Source organism: Poecilia mexicana, unplaced genomic scaffold, assembly GCF_051168715.1.
Source record: "Poecilia mexicana isolate PSO_F unplaced genomic scaffold, ASM5116871v1 scaffold_12, whole genome shotgun sequence".
Lineage (NCBI taxonomy): Eukaryota > Metazoa > Chordata > Actinopteri > Cyprinodontiformes > Poeciliidae > Poecilia > Poecilia mexicana.
The window spans coordinates 8935674-8960489 of NW_028263381.1; the positions used below are offsets into that span (position 1 = coordinate 8935674).

The window sequence follows — 24816 nt, forward strand, 5'->3', positions numbered from 1 at the left end:
TGTTCGGACAGGTTCAGATCTGATATTAATTGCCTTGTTAAGTTTCCTGTTCCCAAGTTCTCTGACGGGGCCCAGGGAAGTCAGATTTCTAAGTTTTAAAATGTTATCAGAAAGGAAGAAAGTTTGCAAAGAAAAGACTTTGCGGAGATGTGGCTCACCCTTGCCACCAACAAAGACGCCATATGGACCTCCAGAAACTTGCTGGTAAGCAGGCGCAGGCAGATGCCCCCCGGTGGCTGTGATCCGAATGGCGGCAGCAAGAATAAAAACATACAGAGCTACAGGTGGCGCGCCAAGGACACAGCCACAAAGAAGAATCGCCTGCGCCTCTTTGGATGAAGGAGCCGGCGCTCCAAGCAGCGGTGGCCTGGCTCTCCGGGTGAGGCAGGCGGGAAGGAGCATCAGGACAGGGATCCCCTCTGAGCACCAGCACTGTTTGGAAGAACGGGACGGGTCTGGACAAGGAGTCACCCCAGTCCTGCTCAACTTTTAACATTAAAACAAACTCTCTGCTCAATACAGAGAGTTTGTTTTAATATCCTTGTTCTTATCTTATTTTAGTTTAATGTAATTGATGAATTGTAAGAATTTCTGTATAACTTTGTAATGCTATGTTTAAAATGTCCCAAGTATCAACAAATTATTTCGAAAGAAAAAAAAAAAAAATCAACAAGACTGGCTACGGATACCGACTCAAGAATGGGGGCACCATCAGTCACCTCCTCTATGGCATCAAGCTGTACGCCAAGAGCGACCGAGACATCGACTCACTGATCCACACCACCAGGATCTACAGCACTGACATTGGGATGTCATGTGGACTAGAGAAGTGTGGGAGATGGTTACAAAGAGAGGGAAGGTCATCCACACAGAAGGGGTCTCACTCCCAGAAGGAACAATAGCAGACATAGAGCACAGCTACAAGTACCTGGGAATACCACAAGCAAATGGCAACCTCGATGAGGTCACAAGGAAAGGAGCCACAGCCAAATACCTCCAACGAATAAGGCAAGTCCTGAGAAGCCAGCTCAATGGCAAGAACAAGATCCGTGCAATAAACAGCTATGTCTTACCAGTAATCAGATACCCTGCAGGAATAATTAGCTGGCCAAAGGAGGAGATAAATACCACGGATGTTAAGACACTCAGAAACTACTAACCATGCATGGAGGGTTCCACCCCAAATTCAGAACCCTGACTAAATATGAGCCACAAGGAAAGTAAATATGGCAGGTGATTCCTAGAGTTTTGGTTTTCTAAATTGAGGGAACCAAACCTTTAGAGAATCCTGAAGACCTTTATTGGAAATAAAAGCCCCTCTTAGAGGAGGCAGAGCGACCACAAAGCTGATTTGTTGGATTCTGTGAAGACGTTTGCAGTCTAAAGAGGAAATCCCACCCAGTTCAAGAAGAATGGGTCTAAGTGGTTCCAGCACAAAATCTCCTCCTCAGGGTGAATTGTTTGCAATAAAATGCTGAACATAAATATTTTGTTGATAAATTACAGGCCTTAATATGTTTCATTTTTCTTTTGTGTGTTTGAATAAAGAAATAAAAAAAATCATTTCTTAAAAGGATCAGTCATTTAATACATTTTATTATAAGGGACCTTTTCATACTAAAAGCAGCTCTAAGAGCTGTACTAACAATTAGCCCTCAGGTTTCTCTGACAAACTGTTCCACAAACAGGAGCCATAATATTGGATAAATAATAAATGACAAACTATATGAGCACGTAAAAGGTTAAAATAAGATTCATAAATATAAATGTATAGAAAACAAGGAAAATGACAAAACTAACCCTAATCGATTTCTATTTGCTTCTTCTCTTTCCCTCTGTCTGAGCCTCATGGTGCATCTGACCTCTGACCTCAACTCCTCAAGCCTGTCCTCCCCTGGACCAGATGATGTCCCTCCTACAAAACCAGCCAATGAAAATGATTGAGAAGATCTGGAGGATCAAGAAGACAAAAAAAGACCTCCATCACCTCCAGGGGACAACTGTCAGTCTCCTGTTGGGCATTTGGACTGAAAACTGTGTGAGAGTGAGCTTTAACAACCTCCACTGGTATGCTGTCCAGTGTAGAGGAAGACTATAAATATTAAATTCCTTAAGAAATTTAACTGGGGCCTGCCCGACACGTGCCTGTCGGTTTGGATCCAGCGTTCTGACGTCTATGCAAGCCAGCAAATTTGCGCAGCTGGACTTACCCCTGGTAAGAACCAGTACCATGCAGTACTGACATGCTCAACCTGATCCACCGTCACAGTGCAGTGGCTGAAGATCATGCCTGATCCACCGCCAAGGTGGTATGGCTGACCTGGGTCACTGGCTGAACTTCATGCCCAGTGAAATTCAGTCCGAGACTGACAACTATAAGCTTCGCGCATGTGGTTCTCACATTCTCACAAAAATCCTGAGAAATAATAAATTTATGTAATCAAAATATGAATAGTCCCAGGAAATATGTATTTTTCCCACAATGCATTGCGAGACCTCTCTCTGCCCCCGTTTGTGAGACTTCTCACTGCCTCTGTCTGGGCTCCGTTGCTATGGTAATTAACGACTGCAGCCAATGCATTGCTCAAACATTTTAAAGTAATTCTGGCGTTTAAAATGGGCTGTGTCCCTCTCAGACAGCAGTTCGGGCCGCAGCAGCAGCTGCATCTGAGTCGGTTAGCTGCGATACAGACCATAATAGCCTGCAGCTCAGAGTTGGAGCCGTGGGCTCCGTTTCTATGGTAATTAACAACTGTAGCTGTGACTGTGTGTGTGTGTGTGTGCGTGTGTGTGTGTGTCAGAGTGGAGCCTCCATTGACTTGAATGGGATTTTGTTGTTTTTCGCAATTTATGTCGCCATTTTAAGTCAGAATCCCACTAAAAATAATAGCGCACTTCCTGGGATCAAGCTGAACGTCTTGATACCACTTTTGTGGGGGTGGACGCAGCGGTTTGAGCCGCGTTAAGGGTGATAGGTGTAGAACAATAGATTCCTGCCATGCATTGCTATGGGCAGGCCCCAATTAGATGTTTTCTATGTATTTTTCTTTTTGCAGTAGATTAAGCATTAAAACAATAATCTTTAATGATTTTGTGTCAATGAAGTGTACTTTCACAGGTCAAATATCTACAATTTGGGATTGCATGGAATTTTCTAAAGCAGAGTCAGGGTCAAGGAGATGGATTTTAAAAAACAGCTTACTTGATGAAGGAGGAACACGTCAATGCATTTAATGAGATTTTATTTGATAGACAAACTTTAAGAAGTTAATAACTGTAAAGTGGAAAACTAACACTGCACCGTCCCCTACCATCTAAAGCACGGTGGTGGTAGCATCATGCTGTAGAGACGGCCTTCTTCAGGGAATGGGGAAGCTGGTATGGAAGAGGAATGGAGGTAAATATAAAGTTTTGCGAAGAGGTGCATCTTTTAGCATGGTGAAAGCTTACAACCAGAGTTGCGATGAAATTCTGTAGGTTAAAATATGATCATGTGTTACAATGGCTTAGTCAAAGTCCAGGCCCAAGTCCAGTCAGTTTCTGACAAGATTTGAAAACTGAGGGTCATAGATGATTTCTGTCTAATTTGACAGAGCTGAAACTAATTACAAAGAAAACTTTCAAAAGACTTTCTGCTGTAATTGCCGCAAAAAACCGACAAATTGCAAAGGGGCTGAAAACAAATGCAAACTTTTTATGTTTGCATGTGCACAAAGTTCTGAGAGCAACACATTTTTTTGTCTTGCATTTCACAATTGCACACTACTTTGTGTAAATTAGGCATTTAACTCAAACATTTGATTAGAAGGTTGTTTTTAAAGCAAGTCTGAATTATGTGCAACATAAAACATTTCTCAGTCCACTTTAAATGCTTTTGTTGTGATACAGCTTATTTCATGGTTCTGCACTGTTTGCTGTGGACATGTATGTGCAGTGCACCTTATGGAGGCTTAAACATTAAACACTGCAGGACTCCAACAGTTTAGTTGTTAACACAAATAATGCACAAAATGCAAAGGGTGACCTCTGAAATTAAAACATTTTCATCTATATCTCCCACCTTAACTTATGTTTTCAGAGTCTCCCCCCACCCCAAGAGAAATTTGGACTGTAATTCTGTGGAGCAGAAACACTGTCCAGAAAAAGTCCCTGCCTGGAGCTTTAACCCCGAAGGATGAGGGAACAGATGGACATGGGGAGACTGAGAGGGTCACAAAACTTTCAGCTCCATATGTCCGCCCCCCCCCCCCCCCCCCCGTCTCCCACAGTTCTCACCATAAAATGCTTCAAGCAGGAGGTGAAATACAAAGGCTCTTTCATTTTGCTTTATGTTCACTGTGAGTGAAATTTCCTGTTCTTGAACTGACAGGTGCTCTTAACACAATCGCATCATTTTCTTTTTTTTTTTTTTACAAGAGTTTCTCTGCATCATTCTTAGATTTATTCCACTCTTTAGACACATTCTCTCAAAACATTTAGATGCCGTGTAAGAAAAAACAGTGCAATTTCAAAGCAAAAAGTATTTAGCTCAACAAAGAGCACAGAAAGTAGTTTCTTTCTTTGCCCTCTGGTGGCAGCAGAGCGGTGCCAAACAAACGAGCTCTCGCTCTGAATAACCGGAGAAATCACTTGCGGAAAATATGCAGAGGAGAACTTGGAGTGGCGTCACTCAGCCATCTGCAAGGGGAAGGAAGACCGTTTCTTGCAAGAAGCCATTCATCGCGAGGCCACTGCTTGCTCGAAATAAATTAGCATACAGCTGAAGTTCTGCCCCCAGGGGTGAAAAGAAACCAGCTAAAGGGGCTTTAGTTTATGGAAAAGGGCCCCGCGGACCGCACTGCGTTGCTCCACTGCCTCATTGTACTCTTCATGTGAACTCCATATGTCCCCCTAGTGGCAGGTGTTGCAGTGTGACCCCTGACCCAGCAAGCAGTATTGCTGGGTGAAGGCTAAGGTTGAATTGTTCCCTGTTGTCTAGACTGTTAGGCAGAGAAAAAGAAAAGCGTGGGGAGATCACTTTAAGTTGGGAGGTGGAAATACTTTTGCTCATGCAGAGGCTATCGAAAGTGTTGACACCCCTGAATAACAATAAAAATTCCAGGATAAATGATTTTACTTTTTTTTTTTTAAACATTAAACATGGAATATATCCTGTACGCTCCAACAGAAAAACAAACTAAAACTAACAGTATAGTGAATCTGATTAACCTGAGATAAAGTTAATTTAAGTGAAGCAATCAATCAAATCAAAATTCCACTGTTGCATCACTTTCTACCTTAGAGCAATAGCTTTAAATCTAATTACTTTTTCAGACTCAATATTATATATATATATATACATACATACATACATACATACATACACACACACACACACACATTTCACCGCAAGTTTTAAGGCAGACATTTCAGGATTTTAATGCATCTGTAAAACACCACAGACAACAGGGAACATGACTGATGAAGTGGACAGGCAGACTGAAGGGTTGACAGAAGAATGGCTGGGATCAAACTAAGCAACACTCATTATTTCCATACTCTACTTTTTCCATACTTATTTGACCTGAAGGATAAGTTCACACTTTCCCAGAAGAAACCTCACATTTTAAACATCGCTGCCTAAATCGTTGCAGCACATGACGCGAAGGAATGAAAACAAATCCCGAATGTCACTCAGTCATCAACTCGCGGTTTTCAGGCAATGCTTCAATGGCGAAACAATGCAATTTGTTCAAATTACTAATAATAACCACATAACACCAGATTGACTTCCTATTGTTGATTGAGGTTTTTTGTTTTGTTTTTGCATTCATTCTAATCCATTGTATGAAGTCCTAAACATTTTTTTTTTAAATGGAAGAAGGGCGAGTTCTGTGAAAGCAAACAATGCAGGTACAAGAGATCATTAAATAATACTATTTATTTACTCTTAAAATAGTTTCTTTTTGATCTACATACATGATTTCAAGGAAGTCAGGGTCTTGCAGAAGCAACAAGGACAAAAAAAATTAAAATAAAAATCCAACCAAACATTTCTTGCTAGTTAAAAATACTGAGAATCAAGCTGAATAGAAACAACAGAAGATCAAAGCTGCAATAAGCAAAAGTTTTGACCTGGTTTTAAAAAGAAAAAAATGCTATTAAACATGCGATGTAAAACCAGTCGGGCATCCCTGCCACGTTGCCTACTGATACTGTTGTCACTAACGAGCAGAAATGTTTTGGTAAAGATTTAATAAATGTGGAAGCTGCAAACTGGAAATAACTGGCCAAATAAAACAAAGATATACTGACATCTTTGAGTTTTAAAACATAATCTGCATCATATTTTCAAGTTTACAAAGGCTCGAATGCATAAAGGGACTCAAGATCACACAATAGAACTGCAACGAACTGAGAACAAAAATTCCATTTAGACTTTGGTATAGATTGCTAAAATTGTAAATGTTCCCTTTCTGACATATGGTGAAGTTAATTTATAAATTATGTTATTAAGTATGGTATTTGAAAGTCAATGTTATTCAATGCTTTACAAGAAAAAAAACAACAAAAAAAAAAAACAGCAAAGCAGTTTGCAAAGTTCATCTATTGATAGAAATTCACCAGCTTGGATCCACTACAGTATGAAGACAAGGTATGACTGGAGGGAAGAAGCGAGAAGGCCCTGAGGAGACCGAACGGGGAAAAAAACCACACACATTAAATGCCTCACACATGAGCACAAACTCAACACCCCTTTTACTTTTATATATATATATATATATATATATATATATATATATATATATATATATATATATATATATATATAAGTATATGTATGTATATGTATATATATATATATAAATATATATACTTATATATGTGCTTAATTCACAACCATTATTAAAATATATTTGTGAATGAGACAGCAAAATCTGCTGCTCTGTAAAGTTAAAATAACAGGCTTTGTACATTTTTAAAAGCAAATAGTGCACATTTCAAGGCATTCAGACCATCTTCCTTTGCAGTAATGAAGGGAAGAAACATTTCTTTTTTTTTTTTTTAAAGGGTTTCCCAGAGTTTCTTTCTTTTTTTTTTTTTTTCTTTTTTAAAGGAGTATGCACCTATTCAAGAGAAGCATGCAAAACGGTAAAAACGGAGCCAGCACTGCAAGGTCATACATTCACTGACAAGAGTCTCTCAGATGAAAACATGGCTTTCGTTCTGACACGACTCAAAACTAGAACTAGAACGATGAATTATTCTCCAACTCATACATTCCACCTTGTGTTTACATGTGGAAATGAGCCAAATGCTTTAGTGTTGGAATTAAAACCAGCGCCGCACTCTTCCTTTGATGTAACGGTAAAAAACTCAACCTGTAAGCACGGTTTAAACGAAACGTTTCGGAAAAAGCTCGACTCCGTTCACTTCTGGCACCAGCCTCTGTCCTGAGCAAGCCGTTCAACAGGATAATAAAAGCTTAAGTTGCATTCTAAGTCTGTGTGTGAGATAATATTTTGAAGTAGAGTTGTGTGTGTGTGTGTGTGTGTGTGTGTGTCGGATAACAACCGTGTGCGGATCACAGATGATATTGAGAAGTTAGGCGTTTCACCCAGGCATTGTTTGAGCGGTCAGAATTAACGATGAATCAACCTATGAGTTTGACCTATTCAAAGTCATTTTTTCCTCTAAATATTACAAGACAAAAAGAGCAAAAACTTATGTGACCAAGGTAGTAGTTTTGAAAGCAGAAAAAGTAGTAAATACAGTTTTATCATTTATGTACGAAAGTATACAGCTCTGGAAAGCATTCACTGAACCCCATTGAAAACCGCATGGCTTTTCCACCGAATACTGATTTCTGAACTCTTCCTGAGTTAAAACATCAGTATTGTTGTTTCTAAATGAACATGACCTTTTTTTTTTTTTTTTGCACTATTTGAGGTCTGAAAGCACTGTGTCTTTTTTCTTATTTTGACCATTTCTCATTTTCTGCAAATAAATCCTACATTTTTGCTTGGAACTTCAGAGGCATGCTGTCAGTAGTTTATAGAATAAAACAACAATATTCATTTTACTCAAACATGTACGTATAACAAGCAATATCAGCGAAACTGATCATTTTAAGTGGTCTCTTTAATTTTTTCCAGAGCTGTGTGTCTTTAACCATTATCTGATCTTAAGCCAAACATGCTTTAAAGTACGTGTTGCTGGTTGATACGTCAAAGCTAAAAGAATTCAAGTTCTTTGATGCATTAAATGAATAGGGGGAAAATTCTTTTAATTCCCTGCATTGGACCTGCAAATCACCAGCCGATTCCGATCTCTGGCAGATTTGTAGTTACAATGTTGGCTTTTGTAGACTCAAACGTTATTTACCCTCTTCTTCTCTCGTATTTAACCTACATCCAAGTATGTAGATTTTCAGAGGCTAAATTAATCTCAATTGGATGAAATGTAGCTGAAGCGATTAACAGTATTTATCGTGAAGCGTCAACAGGCAGCCCCGCTCTGCGACATGGCGATGTGCTTGGTTTAACATTTAAAGCAGGTAACTGAGGTCTCTCAGCTGTGAATGCTCGTTAAGAAACTCGTCTACATTGATCTGGATCAGCCAGAACAGCTGTTTACACAAGGTCTGAACAGAGACTTTTGTTTTTCTATATAAATGGAAGCAGACAATCACTCCAATGTCAACCAGTCTTAGAAATTTAGATGGAAAAAAGAACAAAAAAAAAAAAAAAACTGATCAGTCATGTGTCAAATTATGACAGTAAGGTCCTGTGTGCCAGATATAAGTCTTGATTAGTGAGTTTTAAAAACGCTACCCTTGGATGTAATCTGGTGTTATTAATCCTCTTGTTTAACTCGCAGCAATTTTTGTAACATTTCCCATGAGGTGTGACTGAAACACTCCCTGAACGAACTGGAGCAGGCGGCGGTGCCTCTGCTGGACACTGTGCAAAGCGAACTGCGTGTATAGCGACTGATCTGAATGCACATCCAGTGTTGAGACCTCTAAAATTAAACTCCCTCCGCAACTTGTTTTGATCAGGTACTGTTGCCATATATGTACGCCGTAATAAAAAAAAAAATAAAAAAAAAACTAAGCATGCCAGATTCAGTTTGATTTTGAATGCTATCGGAAAAGAGAGGGGAAAAAAAAAAACAGATCGAAAACATTCCACTCAAAGTGTGCAGAGATGCAGATCAACAGCAGTGTAACAAAATCTAAAGCAGCAGTCGCAACGTTCTTTAACTTGTGAGCACGAGAAACAAAAAAAAAAAAAAACTACCCAACTCAGGTATGCAGGAGTGACCGAGGTAATGAACGAAGGGAGGATATTGCTATCGTGAACAGATAACCCACTCTTGTTTAAGTTTTACTTTGCACTCGCAGCACTGCGCCACTTCATTATAGCTAGGTCGTAGTTGCCGAGTGTGGATTTTGGGAATCACGTCAGTAGAATGGCTTTTAATAAACGAGGAAGTTAAAAATAGGAGTCCAAGATAACAAGGAGTTTAGAAGCAGGTAAGGGCTAGGCTGCAGCCTGTATCAGACCGGGCGGGGCGTGCGAACGCTTTTAAAGTAGATATTTGTGCCCGGCGTCCTCGTCCAACGTCAGGTCCACCACTTCGGGAGGGGAGACCCAGTTTGGGCGAGCGGAAACATTAGTCCAGAGCTGTGATTGATTTGTGCTGTTTAACTGCTCCACTGAATTGTCCTTCCAGGAAGACAGACTTTTTATCACCCCTCCGCACGGATGGGCGCATCTGGATATGAAAAAGAAAACAGAAAAACATCAGGACTGCTTCAAGTGCAGCTTAAACAAACACAACCCTCCTCCCCCAAACTCGTCTTTACCGTGCGTTCTCTTGTACTCCGACTATTTCCACCTCACTGTCTGAGGAAGCAATGTTAATCTGGCCTTTGTGTTGAGAGCTCTCCTTGTGCAGCAGCTCTGCCTCCACACAGCCTGAAATAAATAAGAGGGACAGTCACACATCAGGAGGAGGATCAAAGCAGTAGCGAGCTACAGGCCCTGCTGACACACGAAGACTGTAGCTGCTTTGACAGAGACAGAGACAACGAAGAGACGGTTACAGTTCAAAAACCGATTGGATTGAAGGAAGTAAATCAGCAGATCACAGGCTTAATTCTCATGGTGTTTATTAAAAAGAATCAGCTACGTTTTCCTGCTTTAAAGAAGTGCCACTTTTTTTTTTCTTTCATTTTTCTTAGCAACACCAAATGAAAACCAGGGATGTGCGTGTGTGGGATGAAGTGTACTTCAAAGGCCTCTTGCCGAGATTAAAAAGCCTCGTTCCCCCCCCCCCCCCCACCACCACCGTTACTTATGGAAGACACCCCCCCCCCTCAAAGCCACCGCACTTCAACCGAGAGGAAATGATCAGATCGGATACACCGGGTTTGTAACTGACCTGAGATCGAGCTCAGAGCTCTTATACACCCAGAGGGTGCTGCCATGTCCTGGCCTCTGTGTGTTTTTAGCTCATGCCTTATCACCGTAGGCCGGACTGTCTCCACACTCATACTCTCCTGGTTAGAATCAGTGCCTGAAATATCATAGTGACCCACTACCGGAGGCCCGTCTGCAGGAGACAAAGAAAACACTTCATTATTCAAACCATGCCTTTAGGGAGTAGATGCATTCTGCTTGGAAACGGACTGGACGCTGCATCTACACAAGACCTCAAGTGGCATCGAAAATAATAAAAAATAAATAAATAAATAAAATCATCCTCATATACTTGAAAGGAGTCGGCACGCTGTAAAACATGCATAAATAAAATGGGTCTGCAACAGCTGTTTGGTTTTTTTTTTTATTATTTGTTTATTGGTTTTTAAAATAACAGCCATCCACATAAAAACTACACTACAGTTTTTACAAAACACTTAAAAATAACCTTGCTCTGTGAGTGAAACACAGTTAAGATGATAAATAGCCAAACAACAGAAGAATAATCGTGGAAGAGCGGGAGCGCGCGGCTAATCTACCCTGTAAAGAGAGTCCCTCAGAGCGATGCGCACACTCTGTCATCCAGACGTCTGTGTAGGTGTTACAGCAGGTTCGTCTGCACAGCATGTACAATGAGAGAACTTATGAATAGCTGACAGAGCTAAGATATACTTCAACCATGGTAACCAGGGAAACAGAGCTCCTCCAAATATAAAGGTCACGTTTCGATGATAGAAAAAGGACTAATGTAAACCAGGAGAGTCTCTTTGGTAAACAATGGACTGTCCCTTAGTGTTTTCAATGCACGTTTTGATTGTATGCACCCAAGTTTACGTCATAGTGTTGGCAATACTTCTCCCCCCACCCCCCCATTTAAAAAGGTAACTTCCGTTTTAATAAATCCATAAAGGAATATGCTGGATCCATTTAAATCTGAGCAGCAAAAAAAAAAATCAAACCCTTAAAATGTTTCACCTTAAAAACAACATTCAGAAAAACCTGAAACAAAACTACAGGGACGAGGGGAAAAACGATCGGTAAAACGTCCCGTCAGTCGCCATTCATATCAGCATCAAGCACAGATATACCTTGAACACATGCTGCTGATGATGAGAACTAGTTTGGCCTTGCACTACGTAGTTATATAATCACATGCAAACAGGTGGTGGGAAACGATGTGTTCGGCTTTGAGATCCGGGAAAACAGACAGTCATTTACATACGGAGCGATTCTCCGAATCCCGGCTGTGAACGTTTATGAGCAAAGGACTCCATTCACAGCTAACTGATGCGTTTGGATGTCAGAAGCGTTGTGTGTTACAGATGTTACCCCCTCACATACAGCAGCTTGCAAATGGATTCGCATTCCTTCAAACTTTATCAAAGTTTTAACTCAACGCAAATAGAAATTCTAAGGTAAAATATTGGAATTTTATGCGATCGACCAACACACAAAGCAGAGCGTACTTGTGAAATAAAGGGGGAAAATAAATAGTGGATGGAAAAGGATAAATTGACATAAAAAGTAGGAAAATACATGGCAGGGGCAGCATTGTGATGTGGGGTCACTTCTTCTTCAGCAGGACATGAAAAGTTGTCTGACTTGATGCATGTGGAATGAAAAGTAACAACCTGAACACACCATTCCCACCTCAAGACAAGGTAGTGGCAGTGTCATGCTGTGGGGATTCTTTTCATACAGCTTGCCAACATACAGCCAGAGTTAGACTGGGAAGGATTTAAAGAATGCATGTTAGAATGGCCTAGTCAAAGACCAAAGTTAAATTCGGTTGAAAAGAGTCAGTTGAAAGACTTAGAAAATGTTCGTAGCATTATAAATCTACCTCAACTTGAGATGTTGTGCAAAAGACAACAGGCAGATTTTTTATTTTTTTTTTTGTTCTAGATGTGCAAATCTGTTGGAAACACACTGCAAAAGATATAGGCGAGCTTGATATTGATGTGCAGAATACATTTAAAAAATAAAATCACATATTTCCCTGCCACTTCCCAATGTATGCACCGCTTTGTGACGGTCCGTCATAAAATCAGTCCAAATAAAATACGATAAGGTCTACAGTCGTGGGAAAATGTAAAGTCAATGAGTTCTGAACACTTTTGCAAGGCACAGTATGTCATTTAGTGTGCAGAGATGTTTGAGGATGAGTGTTTTCGAACCAGAGAAGACACTGATACAAGTCAGACCAGTCTGTTCTTCCTTCCTTTTCTCTCTTTTTTTTAGGAATAATTTGTAAACATCATCATGCTCCATGTTGCAGCTCAATCAATTCAGTTCATCCTTACATTTAAGCTAATAAGACACTGTGTCATGGAGCTCAAGGCCAAGCTGGGAGGCAAAGCCAGTGCAAACAAAAACACAACAAGACAAATATATCAGTGATGATTTGACACACTTGCCCTTTCAAGCCAACTTCCACATCTAGCACTTTTCCTGAAGTCCACAGTCTGACAAGGCTGAAAACAAACAACAACCTTTTTTCCCCCCTCAGTAGCTTCACATTGCTACAAAAAATAAAAGCAACAATTGAAACAAATCTAACAGAAAGGTAACATTAGACATGTGTAATAGTTTAAAAGCAGAGAAAAAAAAATTATGGTAAGAATATTGCATTTTATATGTATAAGCAAATTTATGATAAATGTTCTGCTGTTAGTAAAGCTATGCCACCAAGATAGATTTAAAAAAACAAACAAACAAAAAAAAGAGTTGATGCAAGAGCTTCCTGAACCATTTGCAAGCTTGGTGCAAACAGGTCAAGAAATCACGAACGACGTGGAGCGTTAAACCTGATTGCTACAGAACCAGCACTAAAAAATGCTTTAGAACGACAAGGCACATGCTATTACTCAGCAGCACCCCACCTAGCGCTGTAATCATTTTTCTGCCCACGTTCCCTAATGCACATTTTAGTAGGAGTTGAGATATTTTGTATGTGTTTGAACAGCAAATAAAATGAGAACAAACAAGCCTAACAACCCATATTGGAATAACAGCCCTGATTGATTTATCAGTGTTGGAGAAGATTCAGTGTCCGTGTCACAGAAGCAGCAGCAGCAGCAAATCAAACGGCCGAGTTGGAGAACTCTGAATGTCAAATCTCACAGTGATTCAGTGCCAACAGACACACTGAGCTCAAGGTCTGCACAGGGTCCAGTTCCAGTGACCAGCTCAGGTCTGGCTGCTGTTAATAGTGTATTTGCTCAGAGTCTGTCCCATCATATTTAGCTGTAACAACTGACTGCCACGCTTTCAGCATCATCTAGTTCTAGATTTTTTTTTTTTTTTGTTTCGTTTTGTTTTTTCGTTGTTGTTGTTGTTGATTAAAACTACAGAACCTGAAGTAGCCTCTAAACATTCAAGAGCCCAGGGTCTGGAGCACCTATATTCCCATTCTGAGCGACCGCTTCAGGAAGGATGTTATTGTTGTTCATGGGAGTGGGAGCGAGGCTGTTGCTCTCTCGTGCCAGCATGTAGGCGGCCATAGTCTCCGCAGACTCTGACGAGGGCAAAAACGAGCTCGGGGGGGACAGCTGGGCAGCCTGCTGGCCCTCGGGGGCGTCGCTCGAGCGCTTGGACGAATCGTTGTCCGAGTCGAGGTGGGCCAGCTTTTCCATCCAGATGCGGAAGCGCTCCTCGGTCTGGCGCTGCATCACGGCAAAGCGCGTCATGGCCTCCTCCAGAACGCTGCCGATGCCGTTCCTGTCCCACGAACTGGTGTCCAGCAGCCCATGAATCTGGGCTCCCACTCTGGATCTCTCCGACGCACGTCTGAAGCCAGCTTTAAAGACATTGAGGCCAAGCCATAAGAAAATACAGTGGCACGTTTCATGCTTCGGAGGTGGACTTGTGTATTAAAGAGAAAATGAAGGTCTGTTTTGGGTTACGTGCAGATCGACTCTTTCATGCTGATGGACTACATCATGCAGTTGAAGCACTCAAATTGGAATCCGGGATGTAAAAGAAAAAAAAAAAAAATGGCTGAAACGGTTTCATGTACTACGAGATACCGAGAGGAGGAAAACTGGATGTGTTGGTGACCCATTCAGTGACTATGGTTTGGAAAACAACTGGTAAGTCTTTGAAGTACACTCATCCGTCTAAAAGGAGTTACTCGCAAACCTTTGGAGACAGAAATGCCTTCGGAAAGAGTTCCTGAGTCGTAGTCAGCAAGTGATTTTGGACACTTCAACTCACACATGAGCATTTTGAAGAAACAGGAAAACTGCCAGACTTAGTGTTTACTAAAGATGCACCGAGAAATCAGCTGGTGACCAGAACTGGCTGATTTGCAGCTAGGCCTATTGTAAAATCAAAAATCGGATCTTTTTTTCTGACCATAGTAACTAAGAGTTGTACAAAACTACTTTAAAAGGAAACTGGATTTTCTACGTCTGCTCTTTATCTAGTCTGTAAGAGAGTGGTAGAGATCCAGATAACAGGAAGGCTAAATGTAGATTCAACCTTTTTGAGCTTTCAACCCCTGTCTGCTATGAAATATGTGGAAATTAAAATGGTTGGCAATCTCTTGGAAACCTTAGATTTATGTTAAGGATTTACATTTTCCATCATTTCCACTGAGACTTTTTTTTGATTATGCTAGGAAAACTAATGCACCTACTCAAAAATATTACAATACTGTCACGATTTATGGAATTGTGACATTTTACAATTCCATAAACATTGTGAAATATCAACTCCAAAGTAAGTCTTCTGTCCTAAATGTTAGCAAACCTAAATTTTTTAGACACTCGCCTCTCACGGCTGTGAGACCTCCCCTCTGATCTTAATAAAAATAATTGCCTAGTCACAGAAGGAAAGCCAAAAGAAAAAAAAACACCAATGTATATGACTTTTCTTAACCTGTCATTCACAGGTTGTCATTCACAATGACAGGGGTGTCAAACTCCAGTCCTCAAGGGCCGCTGTCCTGCAGTGTTTAGATGTGCCACAGGTAAAAAACAGTGGAATGAAATGGCTTAATTACCTCCTCCCTGTGTAGATCGGTTCTCCTGAGCCTTGCTAATGACCTAATTATTCTTTTCAGGTGTGGTGCAGCAGAGGCACATCTAAAAGTTGCAGGACAGCGGCCCTTGAGGACTGGAGTTTGACACCCCTGTCACGAGAGGACCCAAATTTGGGTCCTCTCGTGAATGACAGGTTAAGAAATTGGAATAGGTCAAAAATTTCTATTGGTAGGTTAAAGCTTTACAAAAACATTGAGACTGAAAATGAGCCACAATTTTCTGACTGATGCATTTCTACTAATTACCTTCAGCCTTTGATTAGTGCAGGATTTTTACTCATTTTAGCTCAGAAAAGCTCCACCTGCATGTTTGCATAAATTATCTACTAGAAATAAAGAGTTAACCCCTTACGCCATTTTGACGGGTGTAGACATTCAGTGACTCCTAAATGTAAGTAAAAGTACTACCAGTTGAATTTTGAGGCAAAACTTAATAAAATAAGAGCCAACAACTCAAGCTAACGCAGTAAGACTTTCGGTAGAGTCGGTTTAGAACAGAGGGTGAAAGTACCTATGTCTTATTTGTTAAAAATGAAGAAAGAAAAATGAAAATAAAAAGCAACTACATTTTTAAATCAGTATCACTCAGTGAGTTGAACAATGTAGACTACACTTCCAGCATGCATTGATGAGACAGAACAGAGAAAACATGAAAAGTACATAAGACACTGGACATAAGCCCTCTAGATAAACTACGCTTTTAAAAGACAATGCAAATGACTTTAGATGATGAATGGCAAAAGATAAAACCCACTAGAAAAAGAAAACAGAGTGACTGATAAAACAAGCACAAGAAGCAAGCTCTGCATTACAGTGACAGAATGAATTATATGTAAGACTTTTCTATTCAATTTGCCTAAAACCTGATATTCATGCAGGGAACTCCTCGTTGTTAACCTGTGTAACTGATGACCACTGATTACTCTTTGTTATATGCTCTGATATTCTTTGATAATGTATTATAGTATTTTACCCATAAAGTCTGAATATCTGCTCCTATTAGCCAAGTATGCTATATGCATGTGGTAGGACAGGGTAATGGAGCTTACCTGGAATATCTGTCTTGATTGTCTTGCTTCCTCCAGAAGTGTCATCATCGTCGGAAGAACTGGTGCTGGAGTCACACGTGAGCTCACTGTCACTGGTGCTGCTGTCCTGCAGCAGGTTATACTTCTTCCGAGCCGCCGCCTCTCGCTTCTGCCTCAGCAGACGCATGCGCTCCTTGTGTTTCTGACTCCGGTGGCCTTTTACTTTCCCCAACTTGCCATTGGTTTGTTTTTCCTGCCCTGGCGCCACTGCGGTTGGCTGGCAGCGGTTCTTCTTAGCGGCCATCGCGTTTGGAAGCATTTCACTCTCCGAATGCGACCGGCGAGACTTTCTGCCCCCCGAAGCTGAGGCAGACGTCTCTCTTTTTTCTAGCTGGCCAGGATCGTTTGCAGCTTCCATGCTACCCTCTTCGCCGGCAGGACGAGCAGCACCTTCTTCCCCTGAGGAAAGTGTGTCCGAGTCTGCCAGGTGGCCACTGGAAGAAGGAGACAACATGCAGGGATTCGAGGAGTCGCTCTCGTAGACGCGACGCGACACAGGCTTGTCGCTCCCTGTGGAGGCATGTTGAGACTCTGGGGAGTCCCGGCGAAGCTCCTTCATTAGACATGGCATGGAGAGGAGACTTTGCTCTCCCTCAGTATTCAGGGGGCTGTCTGCTTCCTTCTCCCTGGGGGGCGAACTGGTACTAGTTGTTGTCTCCGTTTTCAGATGTTCATCCTGTTCTCCTTGAGCAGAAGCCGTAGCGGTCTGTGCTTCTTCGAGAGACTCGGGGGTGCATACAGCATCCAAAAATTCCTCTGCCTTTTCTGAATCAGCCATTTCTTGAGAGAGTTAAGCCCAGAGCCCAAAGGTCCAGGAAAGATGGACCAATGTGCCTGGACAGGAAGCTAACAGCTGCAAATAAAAACAAAGAAAAAGACTCTGAGATCAGATTTATTAGATTCATCCTTGTACATAAAAAGATAAAGATGAAAATCCTTAAATAGCAAAGAAACTGAATATTTTAGCATAAAATAAAATCAACCTTTGTATTTACTTAACATATTTTGGGCATTTTTGTTTAAAAATAGCCTAATAGGAAGTATTTGCCTATAAAAATTTAGCACAAATTCAAGTTACTGCTATTCCGTTTGTTTTTTTATAATTCTATTAGATACAATTATATTTAATTCTACAGTAAATATAGCATGCATTTGGGTTTTTAAAGGAAATGTGCAGATTTGAAAGACATCCTCTACAGAGCATATCAAAATTTAAGTGTAAGAAATACAATACTAACACGGTTTAAGTTTGCTTCAAAATATAAACTTAGAAGTTGTGAGTGAAAAGTGTAAAAATCTACCCGCACTTTTCATTTGTCATGCCCTTTAAGCATTGTATCACAGTCACCTCAAATCAGACATTTTCCTTCATATGCAGCGTTAGCGCCAATCAATAGTCTACTTTTACATAATCATACCTACAAGTAATCACACAATATTAACCTGCATTTAGGCACATAATGACTTCGACTTTTCTGTGTCCGTTTTGCTTAGAATAAAAATGGATTTCTACCTGAAGAATGACTTCCGTCAGTTTAGTCTTTGACTAGCGGCTAACGCAATCTTTTAGCTGCGCAGTGAAGCTAAGGTCGGCTAAAACATCAACCTCCGCAAACTTGACTGGAAAAGCGCGAGTCGTTAAAAAATCAGGTTGCAGGACAGCTGCACTGCAAGATCCTATAAATGGAAACAGTATCTACCCAGCCAGAGTGAGACCAGGCAGGTTGCAGGGTCAAGCCAGCAGCTAATGCTAACAGCCAAAGTGGTAGCCTCCACATAGCAATCTGTTGGTTTAGACTTACCACAGCGTTAGTTATTCGTACATCGACGTCAGACTTTTTGTCATTTTCGGAAACGGTTGTTTTTTTCTTATTTGCACCGCAAATATAGTACGCAGCTGTATTCAACTTAATTCTTTGTAAATGGAAGATATTTGTGTGTGTTTTGACGCAGTGCGCTCGCAGCTCTATTAGCAGTTAGCTTGGTGTTTATTTTAAAATGTCTCCATCGCTATGCGGTCGACTTCCGGTCCCTTCGTCGTGCTTGCGCCTCCCTCAGGATCGAAATAGGTACTACGGGAAACATTGCAGTTTAAATGTTTGAGCAAATGGTTCTATGAAGCTCCATCAAATTTTGTTTCAGGTATGCAGATAGCGCAACTGAAGACTAAATAAACCTGGCGTTACAAGCAGGTAAATGTAAGTGAACTTTTGAAATTTGTATGCAACAGAACACAAATGAGTTCAGTTATTAAAACAAAAAATAACTGAACTCATTTGCTTCATTTGCATATGAATTCACATTTCTTGACTACATTGTATTTTCATTTTTTTTTACTAAAACTATTTAGTCAAGAAATCTTGGAAGGGGTCTTGTCGAGGAAAATGCGTGGAGTGCACAGCACATTGTTTGAATGCAGGTTGATTTGCAGCCTCATAATAAATTAATGTTTTTATTTAAAAACAAAAGAAAAATGTACAACTTGAACCTTTAATCTCTGCACTTCTTGGGGGTCTATTGATCTTGGCATACTTATGCTCAAAGAAAACAGAAAGTAACATGTCAATGATTGGAAGAGTGTAGGAGCTGATCTGCTCAAAAAAGTATCGTTCAAATAAAAAAATGTTTTCAGTTATCTTTATTTTTAAGTAACACTAATAGTTTTGGTACATTTTGTTAAGAAAAATTATTTTTATTTGGATTTTCTTCTACACCAAATCAATTTTTCCAAATTATTGGGTGGATTTTCAGTATGCCATTTTGAATTATGCATTTCTTTTAAGGGTTTGTACACATCTTCTCCAGGGGTGAAAATGAATGTGACCAGTGCTGTTTTTGCTAAGTCACATCAGGGAGATCACTGCTAGATGCAGAAATGACTAATTGTTCTCCAGCTCTGTAGATTTATTAGCAATGACTGAAAAACTCACAAAATATTAACATTGGAACCAAGAATTTACACTATTTTGATTACATTATCAGTACTGAACATAGGCTGGCAATTTGTAGCAGTATTTTGTCTCGTATCCTGTTGATTTAGTAAACCTGGACATTTTTGTTTTCAGTTAAGCTCTTTAATACCACCACACACATTTTAAATAGCAACCAATGTTAGCTTTTAGCCCTGTCTCCAACAAAGACATATGTTCTCAAAAAAATTCCTCTGTTTTGACTTGCTGTGCGGACGAGTGTTCGGGCTGTACTTTTTCCTAGTTATGGCAGATTCCACAATAGCAGGAGGGTGCGACGCTTTCTTTTTGATGGTAGGCTCTAAAGTTGTGCTCGCTGCGGGTTTCTCACCATCTCTCTTCTGTGAGAGAAGTCTGTTTTCTACAGTTGAAGGCTTGCTCAACTGCTCACAAGATGGCTGGTTTATGCTTGGCCGTGGAGGCAGTTTCTTGTCAGAATGTTTTGACTGATGTGAACTGTAGAATAAACAAACGCAGAAACACACGCAGAATTAATAGCAAGAGCATATCAAAAATATATATATATAAAAAAAAACTTTGGTCATGTTCAAGGATTTAAGTTTTGTGACATGGAGTATTAATTCCCTGAATTGAAGTAGCCATCAGAAAATGCTCATAAATGGATGGATATGGTAAGCAACAACACTAAAGTCGGATGTGGCATTTGAACAGTTCTCTGCTTGTAATACAGGGGCCCCCAAAGTGTGCCAAGCGTCAATGCTATTCTGGCCCAACCATCTGAATGTAGCAGCTGAACCAATCAAATCAGGCAACATTTTTCCAAATCGTTATTGTCCAGTTTTGGTGAACCTGTGTAAACTGCAACCTGAGTTTCCATGTATTAAATTGCACGAGGAGCAACCGGTGTGATCTACTGCAGCTGTAGCCCATTGGCTTCAAGATTCGATGTGTGACTCATGCAGAGACATTACTCCACATACATCAGTACATTTAGTACAATGACCAAGGGGCTTTTATCTTTCTGTTTTCTCAAACTTGTCTGCCCAGTTTCTACTGACCTCCTACATCGGCAAGTCATTTTTGTTCCCTCAACCGCTGCTCACTGGATATTTTTTTTCTTTTTTTTTTTTTTAATATCCAACAGATGAGCTGTTTCTGTGTGAAAATCAATGAACAATTTCTGAAATCCTTAGGCCAGACTGTCTGGCAACAACCATGCCACACTCAAAGTCACCTAAATCTTGATTCCTCTCCACTTAAATGGAGACTCAGCAAGTCATCTTCACTGTGTCTGGATGCCTAAAGCATTGAGCTGCTGTCCAGGGAGTGTACATAATAACAAGTCTGCAGTGGTACTTACATGTCATATGTACTTCTCGTTCCTTTGACATCTTTCACATTTTGACTTGCGATTTTAGGTTGAGCCGTGGTTGTAGAACAACCATCTGCCTTGCTGGTGCAAGGTTCCTGCTTGGATGCAGTGTTGGATTCAGGGGGAGGGCTGCGAGGGCAAGGACTGTCGCTTTTCCTGACAATAAAGGAATGGCACAGGATGCCTTTGGGAGTAATCCTCTTCTCTGCATCCCACTGAAGCATTGCCCTCATCAGTGCTATGCATTCCCTCCTCTCTTCTGTTGCAGCCAGTTTTTCATACTTCAGGTGACTCTTATTTACAAAACAGCACAATTTCATCTCACGGCGACAAACCTCAGTGCCAGTTGATGCTGTGTTATATTAATGGCTTACCATTTTAGCTTGATGCAAAAAGCGAAAGTTGAAGGACCTTCTGTGTTTATGGTGTTCCTCTCCCCAGTATTCCACAGGTGTCTGTAAAAGGATTTGTCTTTAAAATTCAACTTAGAATACAAAGGTAAGAATGTCAAAAAAAATATTACTGTCCATCCATCGAAACAGTCAAAAATATTTACCTGCTTCCATATAAGGGATTTAGGCAGTCTATCTTTTGTACTATTTTTGTGTACTATAAACCAAATTTCTCACAAATAAGAAAACACACTCATTTGCCTGATATTGAAAGTCATGATTGTTAATACATGGAGGACATTGTTCATTGTACCTTCAGTATCCACTGGTTAGAGTTTGACTTTTTAAAAAAATCTTCTGATTTTCTGCTGGCGTCAACAAGATGGTCTGGTGCTGGCCCCAGAACATCAGTGTAGTAGCGCAGCTAAAAAAAGAGAACCAAATATTATTTTTTGGATTTATATATTAGAGTGAAAGACCATCTGTCACTTCAAATTGGGTACTGGAGTTGTAACAAACTTAAGAACAGGCTGTATGAGATTTTTGAATTATGATAACCTTGAGTTTGGTTGAACAGCATCATGGTATTAGCACCCATATTTAAACAAAAAAAAGTAACACACAATCTAATTTAATTTCTTTTACATAGAAAAGCAGCTATAGTGGTGTCAAGGTAAGCAAACCAATGGTTGGAACCCTCGGACTGCTTGCAGTCCTGCACACTTCAAATGGCCTGCTGGATTTCATTTTTAGACAAAAATATATTTAAATTTAAACGATTAAAGTAAGAAAAGCGTCTTTCTCACAACAATAACTTTGCCTCTAACAATATTAGATGTTTTTCTAAATGTCCAAACAGTTTGTAGTTTATTTGGAAGACATCATCGTAGTCTCTAATAAATATGAAACATGAAAATGTACATTTCATTTCCTTTTAATGAAAACAATCTACAACTGATAGTCGTAAGATTCAGTAACAAACTCTTCCGGTCTGACATCAGTGAAACTCTGTTGTCTGACAGGTTGAAAGGTGGTTCTGAGCTGAGCTCTCAGAAAGCCTTTGTGAAATGAAGAAGCTGGATGTAAACGCTTTACACCAGTAACCTAGCCATTATCTTCAGAAATCTACTCGTCCCTTAAAATTGACGTAAAACACTAAGTATGACAAAAAAATTAACCTCTAAAAGGGCAAATTAATCAAAGCTAAAAGCAAACTGTATAAAAACAGTACATGCGTTGCCATTTCTACTGAACAAATTGCTAAGTAGACCAATTATTTATATGGTATGAATGTAATTTAAAGCAAAAAACAAAAAAAGTATGAATACAGTAAATTACTCACATTTTCATATTCACTTCTCCCCGGGAAAATTACACAGTTTAAAAGCATCTTTCCCATTACACACCCCAGTGACCAGATGTCCAAAGCTGTAGAATATGGGAGCCCGAGAATGAGTTCAGGAGCTCTAAAACAAGGAAAGTTGTCATTATTCAGGATTTATAATGCTGCATCAGCGTAAAGCCTGTATTACTTGATTGGCAGCCTAGAAACAACTCGAACATTTCTTTTTACAATTCTTACTTGTAAAAAAGACATTGATTGATTGTTTGATTATTTTGTTTGGCGCGGAGAGCCAAGCCAAAGTCAATCAGCTTGACCTGCAGTGGTTTCTTCCTTTGATCCACCACCATGATGTTGTTTGTTTTGAGGTCACTGTGGATGATTTGAACATTCTTCAGTCCCTCTAAAGCTGTGGCCAACTGAAAAAAATGATCATAATACAACATGGAGAGTGAGATTCAGATTGTGTTCAACATTAAATCATAAAATTTCCAGATTTATTCTTTTTATTTTATTTTATTTTTAGTTAATGCCAGACCTGCTGGATAACTGTTCTAATCTCTTGTAATTTCAATGGATGTCTTAGTTTAATGTAGTCTTTTAGATTGATGTCACACATTTCAAACACCAGACAGGAGTTTGTGCTGAAGCTTTGGTGAAACTTTATAATGTTCTTCTGATCCAACTTGTGCCTCATGAGATATCTCATCATTTCTGCCTGCAAATAACATAAAATAACCTCACATTTGGTGATTTGATTCAGATTTTTTTTTTTTTCAGCTTTTCACAGTATCACATATGGCTAGCGTCCTACCTCATGCTTCAATTTGTATTTCCCTTTGGCAAACTTCACGGCAACATCTTGCTGTGTGTAGGTGTCAAAGCATTTGAGCACGACTGCGGAGCCGCCTTCTCCCAGGTATTGAATGATTTCGAATCGCTGGGGAATTGGAGGACTGGCTTGAAAGCGTTTACTAGATGAAGGTGTAGAAGGAAAGCTCCCCATTGTGGATGGTGTTTCACATAGCTTATAAAGTGAAGCAGATGCTGAATTTAAAAAATACACACAACTTAAAATTTGTTGACGAAATTAAGCATTAATAAATAAATAAATTACCGGCCATGTGCAGCTTGATTGTTACAGGTTGGCTCCTTGGATCAGTTGATTTGTTGGTTAACAGATAGGTTCTGAGAACATTTCAAAATTACTCTTTCAAAAAATGCACAATGCCCAAGAAATACCCACTTCCATAGAACTGTGACCGATTAGTACACTCTAAAAAGAAAATAGTTGAACCAACTTAATTGAATTGCTTTTATAGGTAACAAGCAATTCAATTAAGTTTATCCAACTTAATTTATTAAATTTAACCAATTCAATATATGATAATCATCCAACTCAATTTGTTATTGTTTTTTAAACAAATTTATTAAGAATGTTTAAGATAACCGATTTAAGTCAGTCTTACTCAAATCATTTAGTTTACTTGAAAAAAATGGTAAATAGACTGGACTTTTAAAGCACTTTTCCAGCCATTTTGACCATTCAAAGCACTTTACACTAGAGTCACCCATACGCACACTGATACACAATTTACAGTTAAGTGCCTTGCCCAGGGGCAAATCAACATATGGCAGGAGGAAGCTGGAATCGAACCTCCAACATTCTGATTACAAGACAAACTACCCACAGAGCCACAGTCACTTACCAGAGACTCTGTCCCTGGTGAGCTTGAGTCATGGTGTCAGACGTGGGATACAATATGGTATTGAACTTAATTATTTCAAGTAAAGAAAGTAAAAAGGTCATTTAAGGAAAAGAATTGTAACTTTTAAGTTAGAATGTATTTAGAGGACACTGTAAAAAAGAGTATTTAGGTTGGAACTACTTAAAAGTTTAAGTTGACTTTCTGTAGTATTAAGTCAAAGAGATTTTAAATGTTTATTAGAACAAAAATAAATGATTTGAGTAAGTGACTTAAATTTGTCATGTTAAACCCCCTTATGAATTAAGTTATAAAAACTTAGCAAATTGAGTTGGAAAGACTTAGTGAACTGAGATGGATGATCAAAATAAATTGGGTTGGTCAGACATAGGATACAAAACTGGCATTGAACTCAATTGTTTTAAGTAAAGTCAAAGTGAAAAGTTCCTTTAGGTTAAAGATTTTTAAGTTTTGAG

General features: G+C 39.7%; 2 protein-coding genes across 4 annotated transcripts; both read right to left on the bottom strand.

Annotated features, from left to right (window-relative positions):
• Positions 1-5392: 5392 nt before the first annotated feature.
• ark2n (arkadia (rnf111) N-terminal like PKA signaling regulator 2n) lies at positions 5393-18633 on the bottom strand. 3 transcript variants are annotated; one of them, XM_014979425.2, is made up of 5 exons: positions 18401-18633; positions 16560-17451; positions 10429-10599; positions 9851-9962; positions 5393-9759 (listed from the first exon to the last, which is right to left on the bottom strand). In XM_014979425.2, exons 2-5 carry the CDS (start codon positions 17374-17376, stop codon positions 9570-9572), a joined length of 1290 nt encoding a protein of 429 aa, XP_014834911.2. In that variant the 5' UTR covers positions 17377-17451; positions 18401-18633; the 3' UTR covers positions 5393-9569. The 3 variants fall into 3 exon arrangements, with proteins under 3 accessions (XP_014834911.2, XP_014834926.2, XP_014834923.2); XM_014979440.2 differs by lacking the exon at positions 10429-10599; XM_014979437.2 differs by lacking the exons at positions 5393-9759; positions 9851-9962; positions 10429-10599 and adding an exon at positions 10817-14265.
• Positions 18634-19716: 1083 nt separating this feature from the next.
• On the bottom strand, positions 19717-23679 carry LOC106912602 (homeodomain-interacting protein kinase 2-like). Its single transcript, XM_014979417.2, has 8 exons — positions 23449-23679; positions 23173-23352; positions 22875-23053; positions 22635-22758; positions 21606-21716; positions 21275-21355; positions 20889-21193; positions 19717-20023 (listed from the first exon to the last, which is right to left on the bottom strand). The coding sequence occupies exons 1-8, from the start codon at positions 23638-23640 to the stop codon at positions 19717-19719; spliced, it is 1479 nt and encodes a 492-aa protein (XP_014834903.1). The 5' UTR covers positions 23641-23679.
• Positions 23680-24816: the final 1137 nt, after the last annotated feature.

What these genes read in the sequence shown, in the direction of transcription:
- ark2n (XM_014979425.2), bottom strand. Translation starts at nt 17,376, where the DNA reads ATGGCTGATTCAGAAAAGGCAGAGGAATTTTTGGATGCTGTATGCACC. An exon ending in AATCAAGACAGATATTCCAG is followed by an intron (nt 10,600 to 16,559) that starts GTAAGCTCCATT and finishes TGTCTCCTGCAG; the next exon opens with ACGGGCCTCCGGTAGTGGGT. An exon ending in AGCTCTGAGCTCGATCTCAG is followed by an intron (nt 9,963 to 10,428) that starts GTCAGTTACAAA and finishes TATTTATTTCAG; the next exon opens with GCTGTGTGGAGGCAGAGCTG.
- LOC106912602 (XM_014979417.2), bottom strand. Translation starts at nt 23,640, where the DNA reads ATGGGGAGCTTTCCTTCTACACCTTCATCTAGTAAACGCTTTCAAGCC. An exon ending in AATACAAATTGAAGCATGAG is followed by an intron (nt 23,353 to 23,448) that starts GTAGGACGCTAG and finishes TGTTATTTGCAG; the next exon opens with GCAGAAATGATGAGATATCT. An exon ending in TTTTGCATCAAGCTAAAATG is followed by an intron (nt 21,194 to 21,274) that starts GTAAGCCATTAA and finishes TTTGTAAATAAG; the next exon opens with AGTCACCTGAAGTATGAAAA.